Source organism: Podarcis pityusensis (genome assembly GCF_964106645.2).
Source record: "Podarcis pityusensis genome assembly, chromosome: 12".
NCBI classification, from domain to species: domain Eukaryota; kingdom Metazoa; phylum Chordata; class Lepidosauria; order Squamata; family Lacertidae; genus Podarcis; species Podarcis pityusensis.
The window spans coordinates 1651829-1677431 of NC_138037.1; the positions used below are offsets into that span (position 1 = coordinate 1651829).

Consider the following 25603-nt stretch of genomic DNA (forward strand, 5'->3'; position numbering starts at 1 on the left):
GTATTTTAAATTTAAAGTATAATTATTTGAAATTACAAAAAACGCATGAAACAAGGTAACAATTTGCTGATATCTTTATTGTAAAGAATGCAGGGTGAGGGAGATGTGGGGAAGTCCGGTTGGTTATGAAAAAATGTTCTGGAAAGATGAATTTTTTTAAAAAAATTTTCCTTTTCCTTTTTCTTTGTTCCGTTGCTTCTGTTATTTATCTGACTATATATTTGTACCTGGAAAAAAGCAATAAAAAATATTATTAAATATATATATATATATATATTCCCTATAAAGTTTATATCCCCCCTTTATAAAGTTCAGGTGTCCTCTCATTGGGAGCATATATTCCCAAAATTATCCATCGCTGCCCTCTGACGAAGAAATGACGAGTCCATAATTTTAACGGTAGGTTTATTGTAGCTGTGAGAGACAAAATAACAACAGGAAAATCCCCAGAAACCCAGAAGACAAAAGTCAGAGATTGATGTGCATTATAATGAGTGAAATAAGTATTTGATCCCCTATCAACCAGCCAGATGTCAAATCTACCTGGTATCTTCACTGTATGTAATAAACGGAGATTAGAAGCACCTGCTGTAAGGCAGAGATCTTACCTGTTATCCCAGGTTGTTACAGTACCTGTACAAAAGACACCTGTTGACAGAAGCAATCAATCATACCAGGGCATTGAAAATGGATCGAGGATAGGTATTCCAGCATGGAAATTACCCAAAACACACAGCCAAGGCAACAAAGGAATGGCTCAAGAAGCAGCACATTAAGGTCCTGGAGTGGCCTAGCCAGTCTCCAGACCTTAATCCCATCAAAAATCTGTGAAGGGAGCTGAAGGTTCGAGTAGCTACACATCAGCCTTGAAATCTTACTGACTTGGAGAGGATCTGCAAAGAGGAGTGAGACAAAATACCTCCTGAGACGTGTGCAAACCTGGTGGCCACCTACAAGAAACGTCTGACCTCTGTAATTGCCAACAAGGGTTTTGCCACCAAGGACGAAGTCATCTTTTGCAAAGGGATCAAATACTTATTTCACTCATTATAATGCACAGCACATCAATCTCTGACTTTTGTCTTCTGGGTTTCTGGGGTTTTTCTTGTTATTCTGTCTCTCACAGCTACAAATAAACATACCATTAAAATGAAGGATGGCTTATTTCTCCATCAGAGGGCAAACAGGCAAGTTTAGCAGGGGGTCAAATACTCACCCCCCTCCCTCACTGTAACTCCGGACCACTTTTGTCCTTTATTATGGTAATTTTTGCACGAAATGTTCCTTTCATATCTCCAATTTTCTTGAACAGATCTTTGGTGTTTCCCATTCTACTGTTATATGATACAAATGTGATAAAGGGTATTTTTAGTTATTCTCCCCCGTCCCTTTCTCTTTCCCATTCAACTGTGTTTTGTACGGGTTGTTTAATAATTTTTGCTTCATTACTTTTCCTTTTTGGTCTTCCCTCTGCATGAATTCTTTGATGGGAATTGAGACCATCCTTCCGATTGAAGCTCTTTCCACAGTCCAAGCACTGATAGGGTTTCTCCCCTGTATGAATTCTTTGATGGTGAGAGAGCGTTCCACTTTGACTGAAGCTCTTTCCACATTCCAAGCACTGATATGGTTTCTCCCCTGTATGAATTATTTGGTGCAAAGTGAGAGTCTTCCTGTGACTGAAGCTCTTCCCACATTCCAGGCATTTATATGGTTTCTCCCCTGTATGAATTCTTTGATGGACTGTGAAATGGGCACTGTTTCTGAAGCTCTTTCCACATTCCAGGCATGGATATGGTTTCTCCCCTGTATGAATTCTTTGATGTGAAGTGAGACTGTGACTGAGACTGAAGCTTTTCCCACATTCCAGGCATTGAAAGGGTTTCTCCCCTGTATGAATTCTTTGATGGGAAGTGAGATCACCTCTCTGACGAAAGCTCTTTCCACATTCCAAGCACTGATATGGTTTCTGCCCTGTATGAATTCTTTGATGGGAAGTGAGATTGGAGCTCTGACTGAAGCTCTTTTCACACTCGTGGCATTGAAAAGGTTTCTCCCCTGTGTGAATTCTTTGATGAGAAGTGAGACCATCCTTCCGATTGAACCTCATCCCACATTCCAAGCACTGATAGGGTTTTTTCCCAGTATGAATTCTTTGATGGGAAGTGAGACTGGAACTGTGACGAAAGCTCTTTTCACACTCATGGCATTGAAAAGGTTTCTCCCCTGTATGAATTCTTTGATGGGAAGAGAGCTTTGACCTATCCCTGAAGCTCTTTCCACATTCCAAGCACTGATAGGGTTTCTCCCCTGTATGAATTCTTTGATGGGAAGTGAGACTATGGCTGAGACTGAAGCTCTTTCCACATTCGAAGCACTGATAGGGTTTCTCCCCTGTATGAATTCTTTGATGGGAAGTGAGATGTGCACTTTGACTAAAGCTCTTTCCACATTCGAAGCACTGATAGGGTTTCTCCCCTGTATGAATTCTTTGATGGAATGTGAGACTCAGCCGGATACGAAAGCTCTTTCCACACTCATGGCATTGAAAAGGTTTCTCCCCTCTATGAATTATTTGATGGCTTGTGAGCTTAATCTCCGTCCGGAAGCTCTTCCCACATTCCAAACACTGATATGTTTTCTCCCCTGTATGAATCCTTTGATGTGAAGTGAGACTACCCTTCTGGCTGAAGCTTTTTTCACATTCTGTGCACTTATAAGGTTTGTCTCCAGTATGAATTCTTTGATGGGAAGAGAGCGTTGCCCCCTCCTTGAAGCTCTTTCCACATTCGAAGCACTGATAGGGTTTCTCCCCTGTATGAATTCTTTGATGAGAACTGAGATGGGAACTTTTTCTGAAGCTCGTTCCACATTCGAAGCACTGATAGGGTTTCTCCCCCGTATGAATTCTTTGATGGGAAGTGAGATGATCCTTCCGATAGAAGCTCTTCCCACACTGCAAGCAATGATAGGGTTTCTCCCCTGTATGAATTCTTTGATGGGAAGTGAAATGGTGGCTGTAACTAAAGCTCTTTCCACATTCCATGCAGTTATAGGGTTTCTCTCCTGTATGAATTCTATGATGGGAAGCGAGACTGCCCTTCCGAGTGAAACTCTTTCCACATTCTCTGCACTGATACAATTTCTCCCTACTCTTTGTTCTTTCATGTGAAGTGAAGCTATCACTCCTAACGAAGTTCTTTCTTTGATGGGAGGTGGACTGGGAGCTCTGACGGATGTTCTCTCCACACTCTGAATATTTATATGACTTCTCTGCTATGTGGATTCTGTTCTGGTCCCCCTTGTTCTTCTCTTCCAGTTCTTCACCATCTGCAATGAAAAGAGAAGCTAATTGGAGCCTCGGAAAGAAATGGTGCTCCAGATTATTGAACAAAATCCCCCCCCCCCGCGAGACTTGAGAGTGCTCTGTTTCAGCCTCAAGCAGACATCCTTGGAGTCTAACTTAATGTCATTGTCGATGTGTGGCATCTTTGACCCCCCCAGCATTTCTGCATACCTGCGGGGCACCTCACTCTCTTGAAACCGGTGGGGCCACACTGCCAGCATACCGTGACGGGGCACAGATGACACAGAAGCATCAAATCCAACACCTGACCCCCCCTCCCCCAGCAATGCACTGCCATGTTAGTGTAAGTCACTCTGCAGCGCTGTCCTGGACCCAAATCCCACTCAGAGCGAAGGCGACATGGTTCACATCCATTATTGAACAAAGTTAATAAATGCTTGTGACAGAGGAAGAACTGGAGTTAGGTGTGAGGCCTTACTATAGTTTTCACTGCCTTTGTTGATTGGTATTAACTGACATACTGCTTGGCTTTAATCTGGGATAGATTTTGTTTGGCTCAATCCTGGAATCCACTTCATCTCCGAGGTCAGTCTAATGCAGACAGAGCCAAAACAACAGACCTCACAGAAGTTATTTCAACTTCCCTAAAAGCTCTGAAGCCAATATTGAAGAAGGCCTGGAGGTTCAGACAAGCCTGGTCCTTGTTTAAAAAGGCATGACTAGATGGAGAACATTCACAGAGGAAAGAGTTGATATCCCTCCATTCAGGGTTCACCGTGGGGATGTTAGAATCCCAGACGCTGTTGGTCTCCCTCCAAACAGTGGAGGTTCAGGCAGGCAGGTGGAGGAGCCTGAAAAGGTGCTCCCCTTCTCCATCTCCATCCGCATGTCTGCCTCCCCTCACCCCCAAGCTGAACAAGCCCCAATACCTCTCCAGCTCCATCCATCCAAGTCACCAGATCTCTTGGAGGTCCCTGAGAGGGAACGCTCAGAGGTTGTGGGGAGGGATGCGGGAGACAACCTGATCAGGTCAACCGTCCATCTTCCCCCTTCCATCCTCGCTAGCTTTGCAGGATCCGTCTCTTTCATCCTTCCTAAGGAGTCGAGGAGCCTGGGAGAGAGGAAGAAGCAAAGGGAACCTCAGAGGCCCTGCAGGGATTCTCCTGCCCTAGATATTCTCCTGCCCCTGAAGAAGCACAAATGGGGCAGCCCCTTCCCAACACAAGCCCTTTTCCTAAACATCTCCAGTGGTTCCACTGTAGCCTTATTGGAGTTCACCGATTGGGTCTGCGTTGCTCCGTGACAGGAGGAAGGAAGTCAAAATGACACTGAGTTGGTTCAAAGAAAGAGTTTATTCTGCTCTCCGGATAGCAGAAGGCACTTGCGTGGTGAGTCCACAGCAAGTCCAAAGAAATGACAAGTTACATGCAGTATATATACCCTCCAGGCACCCTCTCCCTCCTTCCAACCACGTCAGCTTGTATACGTAGGTTGACAATGAAGCCTTAGCTTACAGGGGATTCATTTGCCCGCTTGCCCAGGACCGAGGAGAGAACAAAAGCACCAGGGAAGCAACTTCTTCGGAGAAAAGAGTTTTATTGAGATCGGCGCAGAGGCAGCCAGTGGAATATCTTCCAAAGACTGGTGGCCCGTATACTGTGTTCAGCAAGCATTCTTATACCTGGGAGCATACATTCGTTTCCCCAATCAGCTGGCAAGGTTACAACTTATTACCTTATATGGCATATGGCTATATGGCTAGCTAAGCTCCCCTCCCTCCCTTGTATGTGTGTTCTTCTTCTCTTGCATTACTGAAGCAGGAAGCATGAAGCAGGAAACAGCTTCTGGCCTACATAGCTGAAGCAATTGTGGTTTTAACCACAGCTGCTGCTAGCTGCTTAACCACAACTGCAGCAGTTAGCTTGGGTCCTGATATAATTGAGATTAACCCTTCCCTCTCCCTTCACTCCCTCCTCTTCTTATGAACAACCTAATCCTTAGGTTCGTTCTGGGGTATGGGCCTATACTCTCTCAGATATCCCACTGAACTCAGTGGGGCTTTTGGACAGAACTTGGTGGCAAAACCAGTGGCGCCCTGTCCCCAATCCTGAAAACTGCAACCCCAGAGCATGGGCAGAAAGTAGACAAGTAGCTATTACATGTGGGTGCCCCCATGCTAGGTGCTTTGAATGGAGAGCCCAGTTCACACTCTTTGAGCTCTCTCACTGCAAGCCAGGCAGATGTTGTGGCCCTATTTGCCTCTGTCAGGGGTTGCCTGGGGACCAAATCTGTATGTGGAAGCAGAGGAGCTGGTGATGCCACATTTCTGAAATATCATGAGACGAAAACACCACTCCTCCTTAGATATTGTCTGTGTTTATACACAACCTTCGCAAAACTTCAGTCTCAAAATGTGGCCCCCACCCTGGCATGGAAGCCATCAAAGTATAGATCTTCCACATGTCCTAAATCTGTAGTGTTCTTAAGAACACCAGGCATGTATACCCTTTATAAACTCCAGAGGTGAGCTTTACACTCCTCTTGTGACAAGATTCCCAAAGGCTGAGGGTAGCTTGAAAGAACTAGCCTATTTTGAGACTGCACCAATTTCCATTTCTTTTTTTATCAAAACTCACAGACGCTCTGCTAGATTTTTCCAGAAGGTTTTACAAGTACCTTTCAAGATGGTTAGAATTTTATTACAGATAGCCAAAAAGGATTTTATGTGTTCCATGTCCTCTGTTAATAGTACAAGCCACCCAATGACTGATAATCCCTCCTCATAAGGTTGGGAGAAGGAGTCTTTTATCCTTGTTTAGCATTTCCTGAGGATAAATCTGCTTTCACATTAGTTTGTCTACTTGTTTAGCCTGAATAGGGGAGAGACATGTTTTGTTGCATCTGGGACAGAGGAAGTGGCCCAGTTGTGCTGCTGCAGATGCAGAAGGGCTTTTCTTCTCCCTGTGCTCCTCCCATGTGCAAATGTTCCCGTCTGGCTACAGCCTCTGTTCAGAAATGTGACTTATCCCTCAATCTGAAGGGGGTTTCTTTGCATGCCCCCATGCAGTGGCATAGCAAGGTCAGGTGTTAGCTGGTGCGGAAAATTTCTTGTAACTCCCCCCCCCCCCGTTGATTTTGTTTTGACTTTATTTCATATTTTCTTACAAAGGAATGTGGATTCTGGGCCTCTGATAACAAGGAGGCCACTGGGGACAGATATTTAAATCTACAGGATGGGTTGTGTTTTGGCTTCTGTTATTTTATTTATATTTATTGTTTATTTAATAAAGTTTATTTTTAAAAACCTGCAAAACTGTTTACCAAAACATAAAACAAAAGAAAAAATCACAGCAGTAAAATCAAGAAAAATTAACAACCCTACTTTAAAACATACAAAAGCTAAAGTATTAAAACAGATTAAAATTCCTTCAGCTTCCCAAGCATCTGAGTAAGCTTGCCTAAACAAGACTGCTTTTAGCAGGTGCCTGAAAAGAGTCTAGCAAAGGCACTATTTATTGGGATTTCACCATGCTCTGTATTATCTGAAAAGGAAAACATTTATTTAAAAAGCAGGACTGCACAGCCTGGGAGTCTCATCATGATCAGCGGGACTTATTCCTGAGCCGACGGAGCATAAGATGGGCTACAATCCTATGCACCCCCCGCATCCAACTTGTACCTAAAAATCTTCACAAACCTGCGCCAGAGAGTTGCAGAGTAGGAAGGGACCCCTGAGGGTCATCTAGCCAACCCCCTGGGGCAATGCAGCAATCTCAACTAGACCATCCCTGACTGATGGCCATCCAGCCTCTCCTCTGTGTGCCTTCTCCTTTTCTGCAGTGGTTCCCCATTTGGGGGAAGGTCTCCCAAGGGAGGCACACCTGGACCCTTCCTGACATCTTGAGGTGCCAGGCAAAAACCTTTTTCTATAACTGGGTCTTTGGCTGGTTAGCATTCTATGGCCTTTTCAATATGTTTGTGGGAGGAGATATCATTGCCTTTGCCTTTGTTTCATTATGCGTTTGGTGTTCTAATTTTGCATGTTTATGTTGTGAATCGCCCTGTAAACTTTGGATGAAGGGCAGGATACAAATTTAACAATAACAACAACAACAATAATAATAGCAGCAGTGAACAGCTACAGTCAATCAGGGGTGCCAACTTGAATAAAATATTAGGAGGGAGTAGGCATCGGGCATAGCCAGGATTTATGTTAAGGGGCAGAATCTCATTTAATTAAGGATTTAATTCTCCCCATCGGACGCCCATGGACCCAAGTAAGCCCCACCCTGCAAAACTGATCACAAGATGCAGCGTGCACACACCAGTTGAATGGCAATGCCCATTAACGGGGTGGGGGCCTCAAATATTTCATGGGGGAACCAAAGGGACCTCGGTGCCCTGGGGTATGCCAATCTATGAGGAAGAGAAGCAGGCTTTGTTGCTCTCTCCCACCATCCCCCCTCCCCACTTTTTGGGCTGGGTTTCTACATCATTCTGGCAGGCAGAAATCCAGCAGGTCAGGAGGATTTCCTGTCAATATTGTTGCTGGAATGTTTGCAGTGACTGTGAGCTTCCATTGGATCATTGCAATGGATTGCATTACATTGCATTTGAATTATGATGCAGAGTCCCATGGACTGCAAGAAGATCCAACCTTTCCATTCTGAAGGAAATCAGCCCTGAGTGCTCACTGGAAGGACAGATCCTGAAGCTGAGGCGCCAAGACTCAGGCCCCCTCATTAGAAGAGAAGCCTCCCTGGAAAAGACCCTGATGCTGGGAAAGATGGAGGGCACAAGGAGAAGGGGACAGCAGAGGACGAGATGGTGGGACAGTGTTCTTGAAGCTACCAGCATGAGTTTGACCAAACTGCGGGAGGCAGTGGAAGACAGGAGGGCCTGGCGTCCTCTGGTCCAGGGGGTCACGAAGAGGCGGACACGACTCAACAACAAGAACAGATTGCTTTGAAGGGGTTTCTGCACCAGGTCAAGGAATCTGTAGCCCCCCAGTTACACTCCGCCGCCCCCCACCTGTATTTTGCCCAACCAAAGGTGCAACTCTACCTGAAGCACAGGAACGAAGCAGCCAAAGGTACTTGATGACCTCCAGGCTAGGCGGGAGCGCCTCCCTCCCCCCCGGGCGCCCCACCTTCCTTCCCCGGCTTCTTTCGGCCCTTCTCCCCCCTTTCTGCCCCTTGTCCAGCCTCCTCCTCTCCGCCCCTCTCCGCCCAACTCCTGGGGCGACGCCTGCCATTTCCCCCCGTCGCTGCTGCGTCTCCTTTGCCTTCTGCCATGACTTGGGGGTCTCCCCCCACTGAGCAGGGACCCCCATGCCCCTCCCTGCCCCCTGGGACCCCCTTCTCCCCACGGCACCCTCAGGGGGAAGAGAGAGGAGACTCACCCAGGAAGCTTTGGCCAAGGCGAGAGAAGAAAGCAGCAGCCTCCTCTCGGCTGGCAGGAAGGGAACTTGGCAGGGAGGACCTGCGCCCCCCTCACTTCCTGTCCTCTCTAGGAATCCAGCTCCGCTCCTTTTAACCCTTGCAAAGCCGAGGGCACCAAATCCTCCCCTCCCTGTCCCTGGCTGCAGTTTTTCCTGCTTCTGCGCCTGCGCTCCAGGGGCTGCCCCCTTCCCTCCCTCTGGGCCAAGGACTCTGCCCCAAGGAGCCCACATCGAAGCAGACCAACAGCAAGGGAGACAGGGGTGGCCATGGGGGGGGGTTACCTTGGCTCTGCCCCTCCCCCAAAATAGAGGCTCCAGGATCCCAAGGAAAGGCTGCGATGGAGAAGAGGCGGAAGTCTGCGCGGTGGCAGGAGGTGTCTTGGGCTCAGAGATGGCTCCATCAAGACACCCCCCGGGGGAAAACCCCCCAGCTCAGCGAGGGGGGGGGAGGAAGGAGGGGGTGGCTTCCCGGCCAGGAGATTCCCCCCCCCCCCCGAAAATGATCTCTTCCCCCCGCCAAGCGGATTTTCCTGCTTCTGCAGCCGCTTTTCATCCCAGGAAAAATAGAGGAGAAAGTGTCCCATGCAAGGAATTAAACGCACACGCGATCCTTTGGGTGGGGGAGACTCAAGGGGGGGGGGGGGACACATGTGGAAGAGAAAAGAAATGACCATGTGTGCCTGCATCGGAGAGTAGGACTTACTTCTGAGTAAGCCAGCCTTGGGTGGGGCTGCACAGCAGTGCTTCCAAAAGTGATGGGATCAGTGTGCGGATCTTACGAAATTAATGCCGTGCTCTTATAGATGCACAGGGATAAGTGCATTCACACATACAAGGGTTCACAAACCCCTGCGTGTAACTGCAGGTGATGCAATAGGGACCCTTTTGCTGGGAGTTTCCTGAAGGGATCTGCTTCACTTGGAAAGCCAAGAAAGAAACGTGTGTGTGGATTCTGAACATGGCTGCCAACGTTTCCCTTTTTTAAGGGAAATTCCCTTATTCCGAATAGGATTCCTCGCAAGAAAAGGGAAAAGTTGACAGTTATGATTCTGAAAGCGGAGGAATTCTGGAGGAAGAATTAGAAGGAGCTGGGAGATCCTGCACAGGTGGAATCTCATGAAGAAGAGCAAGTCGGAATTATGGGGGCTGGACTTGTGCTGTTGTAGCCTTATGAGGCTTTGCCCTCGGGTGGGAAAAATATTGCGCCTGGGAAAGGGAAGTGGGAGTCAACAGACACTCAAGGAATAGTTTTGGAGAATAGGCTTTTTATTTCTACCATCCATGAACTGGTAGAAGGAGCAAGTGTGGTAAGTCACAAAAAGCATGCATGAAGTTCACAGTCATGTGCACAAGCATATATACCCCTTTCCAGTTCCCTCCTCCCTCAGTTAGTTTTTTGCTAACTTGTACTTGCTGCCATACTGGGCACAGTTTGGCACGGCACGGGTAATCACAGTTCTGCTTTTCCTAAGCCATGGGGGACGGTCAGGAACTTCACATAAGTGTTGGAGTCTATTTTTCATCAGGTTTTTTTTTCTTCAGGAAACATTGCAGGGGGGTCGTGGGAGTTGTTTTACTGCTTTTTCTCCATGACCCTGGAACACTTGGACACTTGGGATACTGGGACACTCCCTCCTCCTAACGTTATTTTTTCACTCAGTCACAGGCCAGACGTTGCTTTCAACGTCTCACACACTCAAAACATTCACTGGAGTGTCCCCACATGCACATTCAGAAAAACCCATGCACCTCCCCAAATCCCCCTTTTTTACCAAAACCAACCGGCAGCGCTTCACGACTTCGACTGGGGCCCAAGAGCCCCCTTTACTGCTGCTTCTGGGCAAAACCAGTGGCACTTCTTCTACCCTGCTGGTGGAGCTGATTAAACTCTCTTTGCTCCCACCTATACCCTGTGGAGCCTACCTTGTTCCTCGAGGTCCCTTCTTTCGGCCGTTGCTTTTTCTCCGGTCCTTGCAGTGTGTCCACTCAGGAACGGGTGGCAATTCCTCCCACGAACTTGGCAGGATGTGCACTGGAACTGCTGACACGAACCGAGCTGTTCACCGCAGGGACGCCTTGAACCCACATCCCTTATCCTCAGGGAATCTGTTTTTCCCGGCCAACGCACCAAGAAATGTAGCCTTATGAGGCTTTGCCCTCGGGTGGGAAAAATATTGCGCCTGGGAAAGGGAAGTGGGAGTCAACAGACACTCAAGGAATAGTTTCGGAGAAAAGGCTTTTATTTCTACCATCCATGAACTGGTAGAAGGAGCAAGTGTGATAAGTCACAAAAAGCATGCATGAGTTCACAATCATGTGCACAATCATATATACCCCTTTCCAGTTCCCTCCTCCTTTCTCCTCCCTCAGGAGTCCTGCCCCATGTTGAGGTTCCTCTGAGCATGAACAGAAAGCTGTCTTGGGACTATTGTGGACTCTTGGCAGGAAAGGGGGTGAGGGGGTTTCAGTGTGTTCCAGTTGTTTCATTCTTGTGCTTTGGCATGGTTCCCGGAGAGAAAGCAAGTTGCAATGTGGTTCTGAGAAAGGCCTGAGAAGACAATGGGCTCTGTTCTCTACCTTGTTGTAATCTTTGTAGTTACAGCAAGCGGAATGTTTCTGATGCTTAGCTGCTGAGAAAATGATTTTGAAAAGCTTTGAGAAGCTTTGAGCCTGCTGGGGGGGGGGTGACTTCGGGCCTAGGTGAGGTCACCTGTCCTCACCTTCCTTCATTGTTTTCTTTGCGAAAAGAAAGACTCGGGTTTCTAAAATATGGCTTATAAATTTCTAACCTGGAATGTGATGGACTAAATTTGAAATCTGAAAGGCGTAAGATAACACATGTATTAAGAAAGCAGGAATGAGATTTAATAAGCTTGCAGGAGACCCACGTAAAAAGGACCCATGGAAAATGGTTAATCAGTAAAGCTTGAGGCCAGTAATTTATACCTTCAGATAAATCGAAAAAAGACATTGCCAGGAAGGAATATATGTCCTGGTGTTAGGATTATACGCAGCAAATGAAAAGAAGTCGGACTTCTAAATGCTGGGAGGGATGCAGGCAGTGGCGAAGGGATTGTTTATACAGCCTTTCTAGAGAGAGAGAAGCTTGAAAAGCGAGAGAAAGGAAGAGAAATGAGGGCGAATTAGAAGAAATCCCCCGATAAACGAGGGAGCCCAGGGATACTGCAGCCTGGCCTGCCAGGAACCGGCCTCCTTGGCGCCTAAAACTGAGGCGAGGCTCAGATTTCGAAAGGCGGGCAGTTGGGAAAAGGCGGGAAAAGTCGTTTCCCTCAGAGCCGCTGAGGGGAGGAAGCAGCGGGGGGAGGGGCTCCTCCTCTCTTGCCCCTCAGAGACACAACGGGGACCCTCTTGTGAGGGGAGCAGAAAGGAGGGCTCTCAGACAAGGGGGCGGCAGGGGGGTCTCTCGTCTCTCTCCCCCCCTCACAACCCCATTGCGTTCCTCTCATGGTGGAAGGCGTTGGAGAAAAGAAGCGACCATGCCTGCCTTCAAAGACTGAGGTTCTGTTTCAACCTCTGCTTGCAAAAGGTTTCAACCGACACCCAAAAGAAGGGCGTCCCTTCGGGGAATGGTTGATCTTGACAACCTGAGTTGTTTCATGTCTCACAACCTGAGTTGCTGGAGACACTACAGATGAGACAAAGCAGATGTTGGACATGACAAGTGGGAATACTCCCTCAGAGGCGCCTTTCCCTGCTGGTGTTACAACTAAAGGAATGTGAACTGGAATGCGCACTCCCTCTTTCCAGCACGACCTGGGGGGGTCTTTGCCCGTGCAGTGCTGTGACTCTTTTCACAGAGACATCTGAATCTTCACCCACTTTCCTGAGGGAGTTTTCCTCCTGAGTCTTGGCTGCTCCCCCTCCCAGCTTCTTCTTCATTTCTCCTTCATTCTCTCCCTGTTCCTCTTTCCCCCATTGTTTGGGGGTCAGCTGGATCCCCCCCTCCATGGCCAGGAGGAGCCCACAGAGGCAGCAGTGCTAGGAGATGGCATTTCCCGCCCTTTTCTGAAATAGGCAGGAACACCATGTTGTATCTTCTGGAGGCCCCAGCCGCTCCCAGAGATGCCATGGCTCCCCTATGGGCCACATGGGTCCCACGGTCTTGGGGTTTCTCCTCCTGGCTGAAGGAGGGTGGCACCTTTGGGTGTCAGCACTCACGGGGTATCCACAGCAGCCTTCCTGCCATGATGGCTTTGCCTCCACAGGGCAGCCTCTTTCCTCACCATGTTTGCCCAACAGAGGAGGCCTCTCCATTGGAAGAGGCCAGGCAAGCGGCTTCAGAAGAGGAAGCCATTTTGGAGAAGAAACAAGCTTGGCTGTTGTCTGCTGAGGGTCTCCTGCCTTTCTTCCAAGGCTTCCTGGGGGCTGCAATGGCCAGAGGAAGAGACAGCCCCCCCCCCCAGCCTGAATCCCCTGCAGGGCCCTGGGCAGCAACCAGAGCCTGCATCAGTTTCCTTTCCCAAGGCCTTGGAGGAACCTTGGGGTGCGGAAGGAGGAACCCCAAATGGAGATCAGGCTCCTGACAAATGGGGAAAGGAACTTTATATGGCCTCTGTGAAAGAAAACTCTGGGTTGAGAGACTACTCAGCAGCCCAGCTCGTTGGGGTACAAGTCCCCCACTGGTCCATGTGGTCAGTAAAAGTTGGAAATTCCAGCCAAGTAATTTGGAGCAAAACAGCAGTCAGTAGACTTAGATCCTTTATTGTTGCGCAACAGGTTCAAATAGCAGTATGAACTCTGAGCATGGGGCGACATTAACTTTTAAAACTTTTGCACCATATCCCAGAATATCCACCCTCCCTTCCCCACAGGTGGGCGGGGTTTGCAGCACTGAGCGGGGCTTACCTGGGCGGGTGCCACCTACCTGCTTGATCCGGGCTTTGACCTGCCCTTGGCCACGGAGGACAATGGCCGGCCGGCCGGGGGTGGGCCTAAGGCCAAAAGAAAAGAGGATGACTCCGTTGCTCAAGCCTCTTTTGCTGTTCTTCCTTCCAGGATCAGGATCAATATCAGGAGCGTGTCCAGGCGGCTGGATTGAGGCAAGTAGCCGGCCTTCTTTGCTTTGCCTGGATGGGGGGCGGGGGAGAGATTTGGCCCCTCCGCCAGGCTAGGCCGCATTTTTGGCATGCTCGGTTGGGCACGTTGCGGCCTTTTCGGCTTTTTGTCCGCAGCGTGTGAGGGAGCTTGACTGCTCTGCCACTGGCTGCTGGCCTGAGCCCCATGTTTTATATTAAGATTCCTTTATTTTGAATGAAGGAGGACACACATAGGAGGAGGACAGTTTTCCAGTATTCACGCGTTCCAAGAGACAGGAGACTTTTTTGTTAGGAATCATGACAACGGAAATCAAGAAGTCAAATAGACCATTATTTATATATGCCACAACTGCTGCCAGGATTCTAATTGCGAAAAGTTGGGAAAGCAAAACCATCCCCTCAAAACTCAAATGGCAAACCAAATTGCCAGCATACTTACAGTTCAGGGCCGTGTTCAGAAAGTGGTGGGGGGGGGATGAGTGTTCAGACCTCTGGGCTCTCACTTGTGGGATACCTCAGGGTTCTGTCCTCTCCCCCATGCTTTTCAACATCTACATGCAGCCGCTGGGAGAGATCATCAGGGGGTTTGAGCTGGGTGTTCATCAGTAAGCGGATGATACCCAGCTCTACCTCTCTTTCAAATCGGAAGCAGTGAAGGCGGTGAAGTTCCTGTGTGAGTGCCTGGAGGTGGTTGGAGGATGGATGGCGGCTAACAGATTGAGGTTGAATCCTGAAAAGACAGAAGTACTGTTTTGGGGGGACAGGAGGCAGGTGGGTGTGGAAGACTCCCTGATCCTGAATGGGGTAACTGTGCCCCTGAAGGACCAGCTGCGCAGCCTGGGAGTCATTCTGGACGCACAGCTGTCCATGGAGGAGCAGGTCAATTCTGTGTCCAGGGCAGCTGTTTATCAGCTCCATCTGGTACGCAGGATGAGACCCTCCCTGCCCGCAGACTGTCTCGCCAGAGTGGTGCATGCTCTGGTTATCTCTCGCTTGGACTACTGCAATGCGCTCTATGTGGGGCTACCTTTGAAGGTGACCCGGAAACTACAACTAATCCACAGTGCAGCAGCTAGACTGGTGACTGGGAGCGGCTGCCGAGACCACATAACACCAGTCTTGAAAGACCTACACTGGCTCCAAGTACGTTTCCGAGCACAATTCAAAGTGTTGGTGCTGACCTTTAAAGCCCTAAACGGTCTCGGCCCAGGATACCTGAAGGAGCATCTCTACCTCCATCGTTCTGCCCGGACACTGAGGTCCAGCTCCAAGGGCCTTCTGGTGGTTCTCTCACTGCGAGAAGCTAAGTTACAGGGAACCAGGCAGAGGGCCTTCTTGGTAGTGGCAACCGCCCTGTGGAACACCCTCCCACCAGATGTCAAAGAGAAAAATAACTACCAAACTTTTAGAAGACATCTGAAGGCAGCCCTCTTTAGGAAAGCTTTTAATGTTTAATAGGTTACTGTATTTTAGTGTTTTGTTGGAAGCCGCCCAGAGTGGCTGGGGAAACCCAGCCAGATGGGCGGGGTATAAATAATAAATTATTATTATTATTATTATTATTATTATTAGCAGCAGCAGCAGCAGCAGCACCAGAGCAGTAAGAGGAAATACAAGATGGTAATAAAGAATGGAAAAATAAAAAAAATTCCTTCCAGTAGCACCTTAAAGACCAACTAAGTTAGTTAGTTTCGTGTGCATGCACACTTCTTCAGATACATGCACACTTCTGAAGAAGTGTGTATGCACACGAAAGCTCATACCAAGAACTAACTTAGTTGATCTTTAAGGTGCTACTGGAAGGAATTTTTTTATTTTGACTATGGCAGACCAACACGGCTACCTATCTGTAAAAAAGAATGGAAAGTAATCAAAGAATATCTTAAAGATTACTGTGATAACAAAAGCTTTATGGCAGATAATAATAATATTTTATTTATATCCTGCCCAACCCAGCCGAAGCCGGGCTCAGAGCAGGTAACAACAGTATATCGAATGAGTCCTTTAATATAAGGAAATATTGGAGAAAACTAGAACCAAAAAGGAGAATGTGAGGTGTGTGGGGGCGAAGATTTAGGAAACTAAAAAAGTTCAAAATAGTACAATGAGTATAGTCGGAAGGCTTTTCTTTATCGTAAATAACATCATTTTCTATTCTTCTACTTTTTCTCTCTCTTTTCTTTCATTTATACTTTTTGTGTATTCATAATCTGTAATGTTTGAATGTAATGTTTTATATTATATGTATTTTTAAAATTTCGGTATAATAAAGGTTTAAAAATTATCTAAAACAGGAAGATACCTGTTTCTCGAAGCTACCAGCATGACTTTGACCAAACTGCGAGAGGCAGTGGAAGACAGAGGTGCCTGGTGTGCTCTGGTCCATGGGGTCATGAAGAGTCCGACATGACTAAACGACTAAACAACAACAACAAAAACAGGAAGAGGGGGGAGGGGCCTGCAAGGTATGCAGGGAAGGATCTCTCAGGGTGGGAGACGGGGAAAAGAGGGGGGCACCCAGGGGAGAGCTGGGGGAGCCTGCCTTTCTATGGGTTGATAAATGATATGATATATATGATACAAAGGTGATAAAGGGTATTTTTAGTTATTCTCCCCCCTTCTCTTTTTTATACACTTGTGTTTTGTAAGGGTTGTTTAATAATTTTTCCTTTTTTCCTTTTTGGTTGTCCCTCAGTGTGAATTCTTTGATGGGAAGTGAGATAGATCCCCTGACTGAAGCTCTTCCCACATTCAAAGCACTGATAGGGTTTCTCCCCTGTATGAATTCTTTGATGGGAAGTGAGATTGGTGCTCCGACTGAAGCTCTTTCCACATTCGAAGCACTGATAGGGTTTCTCCCCTGTATGAATTCTTTGATGGGAAGTGAGACTGGTGCTCCGACTGAAGCTCTTCCCACATTCGAAGCACTGATAGGGTTTCTCCCCTGTATGAATTCTTCGATGGGAAGTGAGAGATGCACTTTGACCGAAGCTCTTCCCACATTCGAAGCACTGATGGGAAGTGAGACCATCCTTCCGATTGAACCTCATCCCACATTCCAAGCACTGATAGGGTTTCTCCCCTGTATGAATTCTTTGATGGGAAGTGAGACCATCCTTCCGACTGAACCTCATCCCACATTCCAAGCACTGATAGGGTTTCTCCCCTGTATGAATTCTTTGATGGGAAGTGAGATGGGAGCCTTGACTGAAGCTCTTCCCACATTCGAAGCACTGATAGGGTTTCTCCCCTGTATGACTTCTTTGATGGAAAGTGAAAACATCCTTCCGAATGAAGCTTTTTCCACATTCCAAGCACTCATAGGGTTTCTCCCCTGTATGAATTCTATGATGGGAAGTGAGACTGTCCTTCCGAGTGAAGCTCTTTCCACATTCCAAGCATGGATAGGGATTCTCCCCTGTGTGAATCATTTGGTGGTAAGTGAGCTTTGTCTTCCAGCTGAACCTCTTTCCACACTCCAAGCACTCATATGGTTTCTCCCCTGTATGGAATCTTTCATGGGACACGAGTCCAGCTCTGTGAGTGAAGCTCTTTCCGCATTCCATACACTGATATGGTTTCTCCCCTGTATGAATTCTATGATGGGAAGTGAGACCATCCTTCCGAGTGAAGCTCTTTCCACATTCTCTGCACTGATACAATTTCTCCCTACTCTTTGTTCCTTCGTGTGAAGTGAAGCTATTCCTCCTAACGAAGCTCTTTCTTTGACGGGAGGTGGACTGGGAGCTCTGACGGATGTTCTCTCCACACTCTGAATATTTATATGACTTCTCTGCTATGTGGATTCTGTTCTGGTCCCCCTTGTTCTTCCCTTCCAATTCATCACCATCTGCAATGAAGAGAAAAGCTAATTAGAACCTCAAAAAGAAATGGTCCTCCAGAATATTGAACAAAGTCCCCCCCCCACCTGACTGTGAGACTTGAGAGTGCTCTGTTCCAGCCTCAAGCGGACATCCTTGAAGTCTAACTTAATGTCATTGTTGATGTGTGGCATGTTTGACCCCCCCCCCCAGGATTTACGCACGCCTGCGGGTCACCTGACTCTCTTGAAACCAGTGGGGCCACACTGCCAGCATACTGTGACAGGGGTGCAGATCACACAGAAGCATCAAATCCTGACCCCTCCCCCAGCAATGCACTGCCATGTTAGTGTAAGTCATGCAAACTCTGCATCGCTGTCCTGGACCCAAAGCCCACTCAGAGCGAAGGCGACATGGTTCACATCCATTATTGAACAAAGTTAATAAATGCTTGTGACAGAGGAAGAACTGGAGAGAGTTAGGTGTGAGGCCTTACTATAGTTTTCACTGCCTTTGTTGACTGGTATTAACTGACATACTGCTTGGCTTTAATCTGGGATAGATTTTGTTTGGCTCAATCCTGGAATCCACTTCATCTCTGAGGTCAGTCTAATGCAGACAGAGCCAAAACAGACCTCACAGAAGTTATTTCAACTTCCCTAAAAGCTCTGAAGCCAATATTGAAGAAGGCCTGGAGCTTCAGTCAAGTCTGGTCCTTGTTTAAAAAGGCATAACTAGATGGAGAACACTCAGAGAGGAAAGAGTTGATATCCCTCCATTCAAGGTTCACAGTGGGAATGTTAGAATCCCAGACAGAATCCAAACAGCGGAGGTTCAGGCAGGCAGGTGGAGGAGCCTGAAAAGGTGCTCCCCTTCTCCATCTCCATCTGCCTGTCTGCCTCCCCTCACCCCCAAGCTGAACAAGCTCCAATATCCGGCTCCATCCATCCACGTCTGCATCTCCACTCTCCTGGAACTCACCAGATCTCTCGGAGGTCCCTGAGAGGGAACACTCAGAGGTTGTGGGGAGGGATGCGGGAGACAACCTGACCGGGTCAGCCGTCCATCTTCCCCCTTCCATCCTTGCTAGCTTTGCAGGATCCGTCTCTTTCATCCTTCCTGATGAGTCGGGGAGCCTGGGAGAGAGGAAGAAGCAAAGGGAACCTCAGAGGCCCTGCAGGGATTCTCCTGCCCTAGATATTCTCCTGCCCCTGGAGAAGCACAAATGGGGCAGCCCCTTCCCAACAGAAACCCTTTTCCTAAACATCTCCAGTGGTTCCAATTTCGCCTGTTTGCTCCTCACCCCACTTCCTAAGGCTGGCATGGTCTGCACAGTAGTGACCAGAGAGTAGATCCCATTGAACTCAGTGAGGCTTATGGACAGAACTTGGTGGCAAAACCAGTGGCGCCCTGTCCCCAATCCTGAAAACTGCAACCCCAGAGCATGGGCAGAAAATAGCTATTGCATGGGGGTGCCCTCATGCTAAGTGCTTTGAATGGAGAGCCCAGTTCACACTCTTTGAGCTCTCTCACTGCAAGCCAGGCAGATGTTGTTGTGGAGTTTGGAACTGACAGCATTAAAACTCCGTGGTGTCCTGTATCTGGGAGGAGCTTGACGCAGACAAGTGAGTCAGAGCCTGTGTCGCTGTTCAGAAGTGCTTTCGATTCTGCCTGAGACGCAGCTCAGCTGCAGAGAGGCAGTGTGTGCTTTTGGAGCACGGGAAAGATGCCGGAAAGTTCTGATGGATTTACTGCTTTGTAAATAAACGCTTCTAGAGATAAGAACCGGACTGTCTTTGGACTTGATTTATCCCTCATCTCACACGGACGCAGGACCGCTGCTACTCTGCTCCCTGCCAGGTCAGCCTCAAGCCCCAAAGCAGAGCTGCACAGGGGAAGCGCTGACTGGACGCAGGAATTATTTTCCCCAAAGTTGTGGCCCTATTTGCCTCTGTCAGGGGTTGCCTAGGGACCAAATCTGTATGTGGAAGCAGAGGAGCTGGTGATGCCACATTTCTGAAATATCATGAGACGAATACACCACTCCTCCTTGGATATTGTCTGTGTTTATACACAACCTTTGCAAGTCTCCAGTCTCAAAATGTGGCCCCCACCCTGGCATGGAAGCCATCAAAGTATAGATCTTCCACATGTCCTAAATCTGTAGTGTTCTTAAGAACACCAGGCATGTATACCCTTTATAAACTCCAGAGGTGAGCTTTACACTCCTCTTGTGACAAGATTCCCAAAGGCTGAGGGTAGCTTGAAAGAACTAGCCTCTTTTGAGACTGCACCAATTTCCATTTCTTGTTTATCAAAACCCACAGATGCTCTGCTAGATTCTTCCAGAAGGTTTTACAAGTACCTATCAGGATGGTTAGAATTTTATTACAGTCAGCCAAAAAGGATTTTATGTGTTCCATGTCCTCTGTTAATAGTACAAGCCACCCAGTGACTGATAATCCCTCCTCATAAGGTTGGGAGAAGGAGTCTTTTATCCTTGTTTAGCATTTCCTGAGGATAGATTTGAAATTTGCTTTCACATTAGTTCGTCTACTTGTTTAGCTTGAATAGGGGAGAGACATGTTTTGTTGCATCTGGGACAGAGGAAGTGGCCCAGTTGTGCTGCTGCAGATGCAGAAGAGCTTTTCTTCTCCCTGTGCTCCTCCCATGTGCAAATGTTCCCGTCTGGCTACAGCCTCTGTTAACAAATCTGACTTATCCCTCAATCTGAAGGGGGTTTCTTTGCATGCCCAGTTTTCCTTGACCCAAAGCTCCCTCCCTAAAAAGGAAGCAGCGCCAGGATCCAAAGGAAGAAGATAAGTCATGTCAGACTAACCTGATCTCGTTTTTTGACAGAATTACAAGCCTGGTAGATGAAGGGAATGCAGTGGATGTAGCCTACCTTGATTTCAGAAAGGCATTCGACAAGGTGCCCCATGATATTCTTGAAAAGAACATGGTAAAATGCGGTCTTGACTATGCTACCACTCAGTGGATTTGCAACTGGCTGACTGACCGAACCCAAAGGGTGCTCATCAATGGTTCCTCTTCATCCTGGAGAAGAGTGACTAGTGGGGTGCCACAGGGTTCTGTCTTGGGCCCAGTCTTATTCAACATCTTTATCAACGACTTGGATGATGGACTCAAGGGCATCCTGATCAAATTTGCAGATGACACCAAACTGGGAGGGGTGGCTAACACCCCAGAGGACAGAATCACACTTCAAAACGACCTTGACAGATTAGAGAACTGGGCCAAAACAAACAAGATGAATTTTAACAGGGAAAAATGTAAAGTATTGCACTTGGGCAAAAAAAATGAGAGGCACAAATACGAGATGGGTGACACCTGGCTTGAGAGCAGTACATGTGAAAAGGATCTAGGAGTCTTGGTTGACCACAAACTTGACATGAGCCAACAGTGTGATGCGGCAGCTAAAAAAGCCAATGCAATTCTGGGCTGCATCAATAGGAGTATAGCATCTAGATCAAGGGAAGTAATAGTGCCACTGTATTCTGCTCTGGTCAGACCTCACCTGGAGTACTGTGTCCAGTTCTGGGCACCACAGTTCAAGAAGGACACTGACAAACTGGAACGTGTCCAAAGGAGGGCAACCAAAATGGTCAAAGGTCTGGAAACGATGCCTTATGAGGAACGGCTAAGGGAGCTGGGCATGTTTAGCCTGGAGAAGAGGAGGTTAAGGGGTGATATGATAGCCATGTTCAAATATATAAAAGGATGTCATATGGAGGAGGGAGAAAGGTTGTTTTCTGCTGCTCCAGAGAAGTGGACACGGAGCAATGGATCCAAACTACAAGAAAGAAGATTCCACCTAAACATTAGGAAGAACTTCCTGACAGTAAGAGCTGTTCGACAGTGGAATTTGCTGCCAAGGAGTGTGGTGGAGTCTCCTTCTTTGGAGGTCTTTAAGCAGAGGCTTGACAACCATATGTCAGGAATGCTCTGATGGTGTTTCCTGCTTGGCAGGGGGTTGGACTCGATGGCCCTTGTGGTCTCTTCCAACTCTATGATTCTATGATTCTATGATTCTAGGTCCTGCCTGGTAAAATCACTTCAGTCTCAGTCAGCTTTTCAATTAATAAAGAAGAGTGTATTTTATTTCAGACACAAACAAAACTTTTACAGCATTCCAAACGTTGTTGCTCTTTACTTTCTTAATCTTATGTTCCTCTCTCTATCTCTTCTACCTCCCCACACTCAAGAACCTACAGTCCTAACTGTCTCTCTATTACCAACTGTCTTTCCCAACCAGCCAACCCACGAAAACCCACCAACTACCCACCAACAACTCCCAACCAACTCCTCCCAGAACTGGTTTTATAAACCCACTGACTCCACCCCCCTGGGTCCTGTCTGTGCAACCTATTTAACTATTTCCCCTCCAGCACACTCTCATATATGTTAATGTCACAACCTCCACCCAAAGCCCTCTCCCTCTCCCCCTTGCATTGCCTCATCCCCTTCAGGACAAGACCTTGGAGTCCTTAAAGCGGCTTTGCATCCTCTCCTCTTCTCCACGGAGAGCAGCGGCCCAGAAGGAGCCCCAGGAGAAGCACCTGCCCAGAGAGACCTGAGCTGATCTGGAGGAGGATCTGGCAAGGGGAAAGGCTCTGCCGGGAGCAAAGGAGGGCCTGGCAGGGGCTCCCCCATTGCAAGGGGGATTCTGGGCATGCCCTCCCCCCCAGAGAGACCTGAGCTGATCTGGAGGAGGATCTGGCAGGGGGAAAGGCTCTGCCAGGAGCAAAGGGGGGCCTGGCAGGGGCTCCCCCATTGCAAGGGGGATTCTGGGCATGCCCTCCCCCCCAGAGAGACCTGAGCTGATCTGGAGGAGGATCTGGCAGGGGGAAAGGCTCTGCCAGGAGCAAAGGGGGGCCTGGCAGGGGCTCCCCCATTGCAAGGGGGATTCTGGGCATGCCCTCCCCCCCCGACCCCTCCCAGAGAGACCTGAGCTGATCTGGAGGAGGATCTGGCAAGGGGAAAGGCTCTGCCGGGAGCAAAGGAGGGCCTGGCAGGGGCTCCCCCATTGCAAGGGGGATTCTGGGCATGCCCTCCCCCCCAGGCCCCTCCCAGAGAGACCTGAGCTGATCTGGAGGAGGATCTGGCAGGGGGAAAGGCTCTGCCAGGAGCAAAGGAGGGCCTGGCAGGGGCTCCCCCATTGCAAGGGGGATTCTGGGCATGCCCTTACCCCCGACCCCTCCCTCCCTCCCAAAGAGGAAGCAGCGCCTGGATGCAAAGGAAGAGCAGAGCTGCAGACCTCACCCCCTCCCTGGGAGCAGGACCCTCTTTTCCCAGACTTGGGGGGTCTCCCCCTGCAATTCAGAAGCAGACCACCCACCCCTGCAGCTCTGGGACCCCCTTCTCCCCCAGGCACCCCAAGGGGGAAGAGAGAGGAGACTCACCGGATTATTCCCAGAAGGGAAACCGAGGCAGCTCGTGGAGGAGACCAGAGATGCCGGAAGAGACTGGCCACGGGGGGGGGGGGGGGAGAGGAATCTGCTCTGGAGGACCTGCCCCCTGCTGTCTCTACTTCCTGTGCTCTCTAGGATCCCAGCTCTGTAGAACCCTTCGCAAGCTGAGCACAGCCCACTCTCTGCTCTCCCTCCCTCCCCGAATCGGATGGTCCAGGGCATGTGCAGAGTTCTCTGTGATTCTCGGCTCAGAGGCCATCGAGGCAGCAGCCTCGTACCCCGGCCCCAGATGGGTGGGGTATAAATAATAAACTAAAATTCTCCGTCTTCTTCACCTGCTCACGAGCAGACTGAAAGTCTGTTGCAATATTAGGAGGGTACTTGAGAGCGACACCTGTCCCTTTGGAGCAAATGGCTCCGTTGGTAAAGCAGGAGACTCTGGATCCCAGGGTCGTGGGTTCGAGCCCCACGTGAGGCAAAAGATTCCTGGCTTGCAGGGGGTTGGACTGGATGACCCTTGAGGTCCCTTCCAACTCGACAATTCGAGGAGGAGGCGGGGAGATTGCCCCCTTTGTCGTATTTACTCCCCTTGCAACACTGGGGGGAAGGCAGAAACTCAGCAGGTGCAGCTTCTTTCCTTGCAGGGAGAGGAAGGGGCTAGCGGGGGAAACTTCTGGGGGGGGGGGGAAGTTGCTGGGTAGCATTGCAGGGGGTGGGACTAGATGTCCTTTGGGATCCAACCTACAGTTTGAAAATATTATTATTTTCAAACTATTTTTCCTTTTTAAAAGATCAGTGTAATTTAACAACATTAATAATAATAATAATAACAACAACAACAACTACTATATCATTATAAGAGTTAACAATTCCAATTCCATATATACTTATCTAATGTCTAGGTGATATTATTATCCCAAAACATAAATGTTGATTCTTAACCTACTGTATTTGTTATGAATGCATTCCAACCCTACAACTGTTTCTGATCATTTTATGATGGCCCTCTAGCAGATCCCACCACAAGCCTCCAACTAATTAAGTTGCATTATGTCCCTGCTAACGGCCCCCAATGAAATATAGTGGATCCACCTCATGGTTTGCCCATTAAATGAATTTCTGCCATTGACCACAGCCTCTCTTATGTGAGGGAAAACTTGGTGATTTAGAGCCGAAGCTGAACAAAGAAGAAAAGTTTTATTTACCAAGAAAAAGCTGGTGTCAGGAGACGGGTTCTTTCAGGCAGAAGTCAACTTATTGCTTCAACTTTGAGGAAGTCACGGAATTAAACGCAGAAGTCCATGCGCAGCTTTTCTCATGAGACCAGGGCCCTGCGGGATTTGATTTCTTTCTTTTTCCTTTCTCCTCCTGTGAAAATCTTAATCTTTTAAATTTTATTTTTATCAACTTGTTTTTATTATTGGTTGTTAGCCACCCTGGCTGGGGAGGGCGGGGTATAAATAAAAATTTATTATTATTAATATTATTCTCCAGCTCCATTTGCCAAAAAGCCGTTGCTCCACTTCAGGCAGATGTTCCGCTTTCCAGACATGACGGTCCAATGTTGAACTCCATTTCTGCCCCTTCTTCCCTCTGGTTCCTTGACTGAGGTGTGACAGGTGTCACTCACCATTCAAGGCTCTGGACGCAGCCCCCCTTCCCTGGCGGATTCCCACTTGGGGGGTTCTTGAGCGAGGGGCCCTTTCCCTCCGCTCCCCCCTCTCTCAGCCCCTCCAGAGGGATTCCCAGTCACAGGCCCAGGGGGTCCCCTTGTTCTGGGCTTGGGGGGGGGGTCTTCTTCTCCTCAAATATCTCCCCCCCCCAATGGAAGGAGACTCCGCTTCTGCCTGCCTCCCCATAGCTTCTCCCCTTGAACTCCCGCCTGACTCCTCTCCCCAGGCCCTCCAGGCAGATTCTCCTCCCCACCTTCCCCTCCAAGGTCTCCCCTCAGACCATCCCTCTCCCCCTTTCTCCCTCCCTCAGAAAAGGCGCCTTTCATTTTCCCGCCAAAAGTGCTGGCTCCGCCCCCGCTGGCTTGGGAGCCAATCAGAGCGAGGCTCCAGCAGCCTCCTGGTGGGATTTCTGAGGGACTGAATCCACTGACTGGCCTGGCTCTGCTGTCCATCACAGGCCCAAACAAGGGGGGCATCTGGCAGCTTCCCGATACCGATATCTATATATCATCTACGTCTGTCAATTACCTATCTATTTTAAACTCTTAGGGTTTAGGATAATTTAAAATGACTGTGTAGGGTGCCAGAGCTGCATTATTATTATTATTATTATTATTTATTTATACCCCGCCCATCTGGCTGGGTCAGTCTCAAGGGCAGCCCCACGTAGAGCGAGTTACAATAATCCAGTCTGGAGGTGACCGTCGCGTGGATCACAGTGGCGAAGTCAGGGCGAGAGAGGTAAGGAGCCAACTGCTTAGCTTGGCGGAGATGAAAAAATGCCGCCTTTGTTATAGCTGTAATCTGTGCCTCCATAGAGAGGGAGGTATCGAAGATTACACCCAAACTCTTAACGGACGGTGCTGGCACTAA

General features: G+C 48.5%; 3 protein-coding genes across 7 annotated transcripts in view; all 3 read right to left on the reverse strand.

Moving 5' to 3' along the window:
* Nucleotides 1-11753, reverse strand: part of LOC308459763 (uncharacterized protein) — a 125594-nt gene extending 113841 nt beyond the window's left edge. The window contains exon 1 of the mRNA XM_080975385.1: nucleotides 10657-11753. The gene's annotated coding sequence lies outside the window, so the exon portion shown is untranslated. The remainder of the gene's footprint in view (nucleotides 1-10656) is intronic.
* On the reverse strand, nucleotides 279-23716 carry LOC308459789 (uncharacterized protein). Of its 5 annotated transcripts, none has more exons than XM_080975482.1 (3): nucleotides 23049-23716; nucleotides 4237-4418; nucleotides 279-3330 (listed from the first exon to the last, which is right to left on the reverse strand). In XM_080975482.1, the coding sequence occupies exons 2-3, from the start codon at nucleotides 4394-4396 to the stop codon at nucleotides 1373-1375; spliced, it is 2118 nt and encodes a 705-aa protein (XP_080831608.1). In that variant the 5' UTR covers nucleotides 4397-4418; nucleotides 23049-23716; the 3' UTR covers nucleotides 279-1372. The 5 variants fall into 5 exon arrangements, with proteins under 5 accessions (XP_080831608.1, XP_080831607.1, XP_080831609.1 ...); XM_080975481.1 differs by lacking the exon at nucleotides 23049-23716 and adding an exon at nucleotides 8709-9401; XM_080975483.1 differs by lacking the exon at nucleotides 23049-23716 and adding an exon at nucleotides 8372-8455.
* Nucleotides 12038-25308, reverse strand: LOC308460115 (uncharacterized protein; the record flags this gene model as incomplete). The annotated part of the gene is made up of 6 exons (XM_080976102.1): nucleotides 24263-25308; nucleotides 18607-18761; nucleotides 16785-17654; nucleotides 15648-15651; nucleotides 13633-13699; nucleotides 12038-12115 (listed from the first exon to the last, which is right to left on the reverse strand). The coding sequence occupies exons 2-6, from the start codon at nucleotides 18737-18739 to the stop codon at nucleotides 12038-12040; spliced, it is 1152 nt and encodes a 383-aa protein (XP_080832228.1). The 5' UTR covers nucleotides 18740-18761; nucleotides 24263-25308.
* Between the last annotated feature and the right edge of the window lie 295 nt (nucleotides 25309-25603).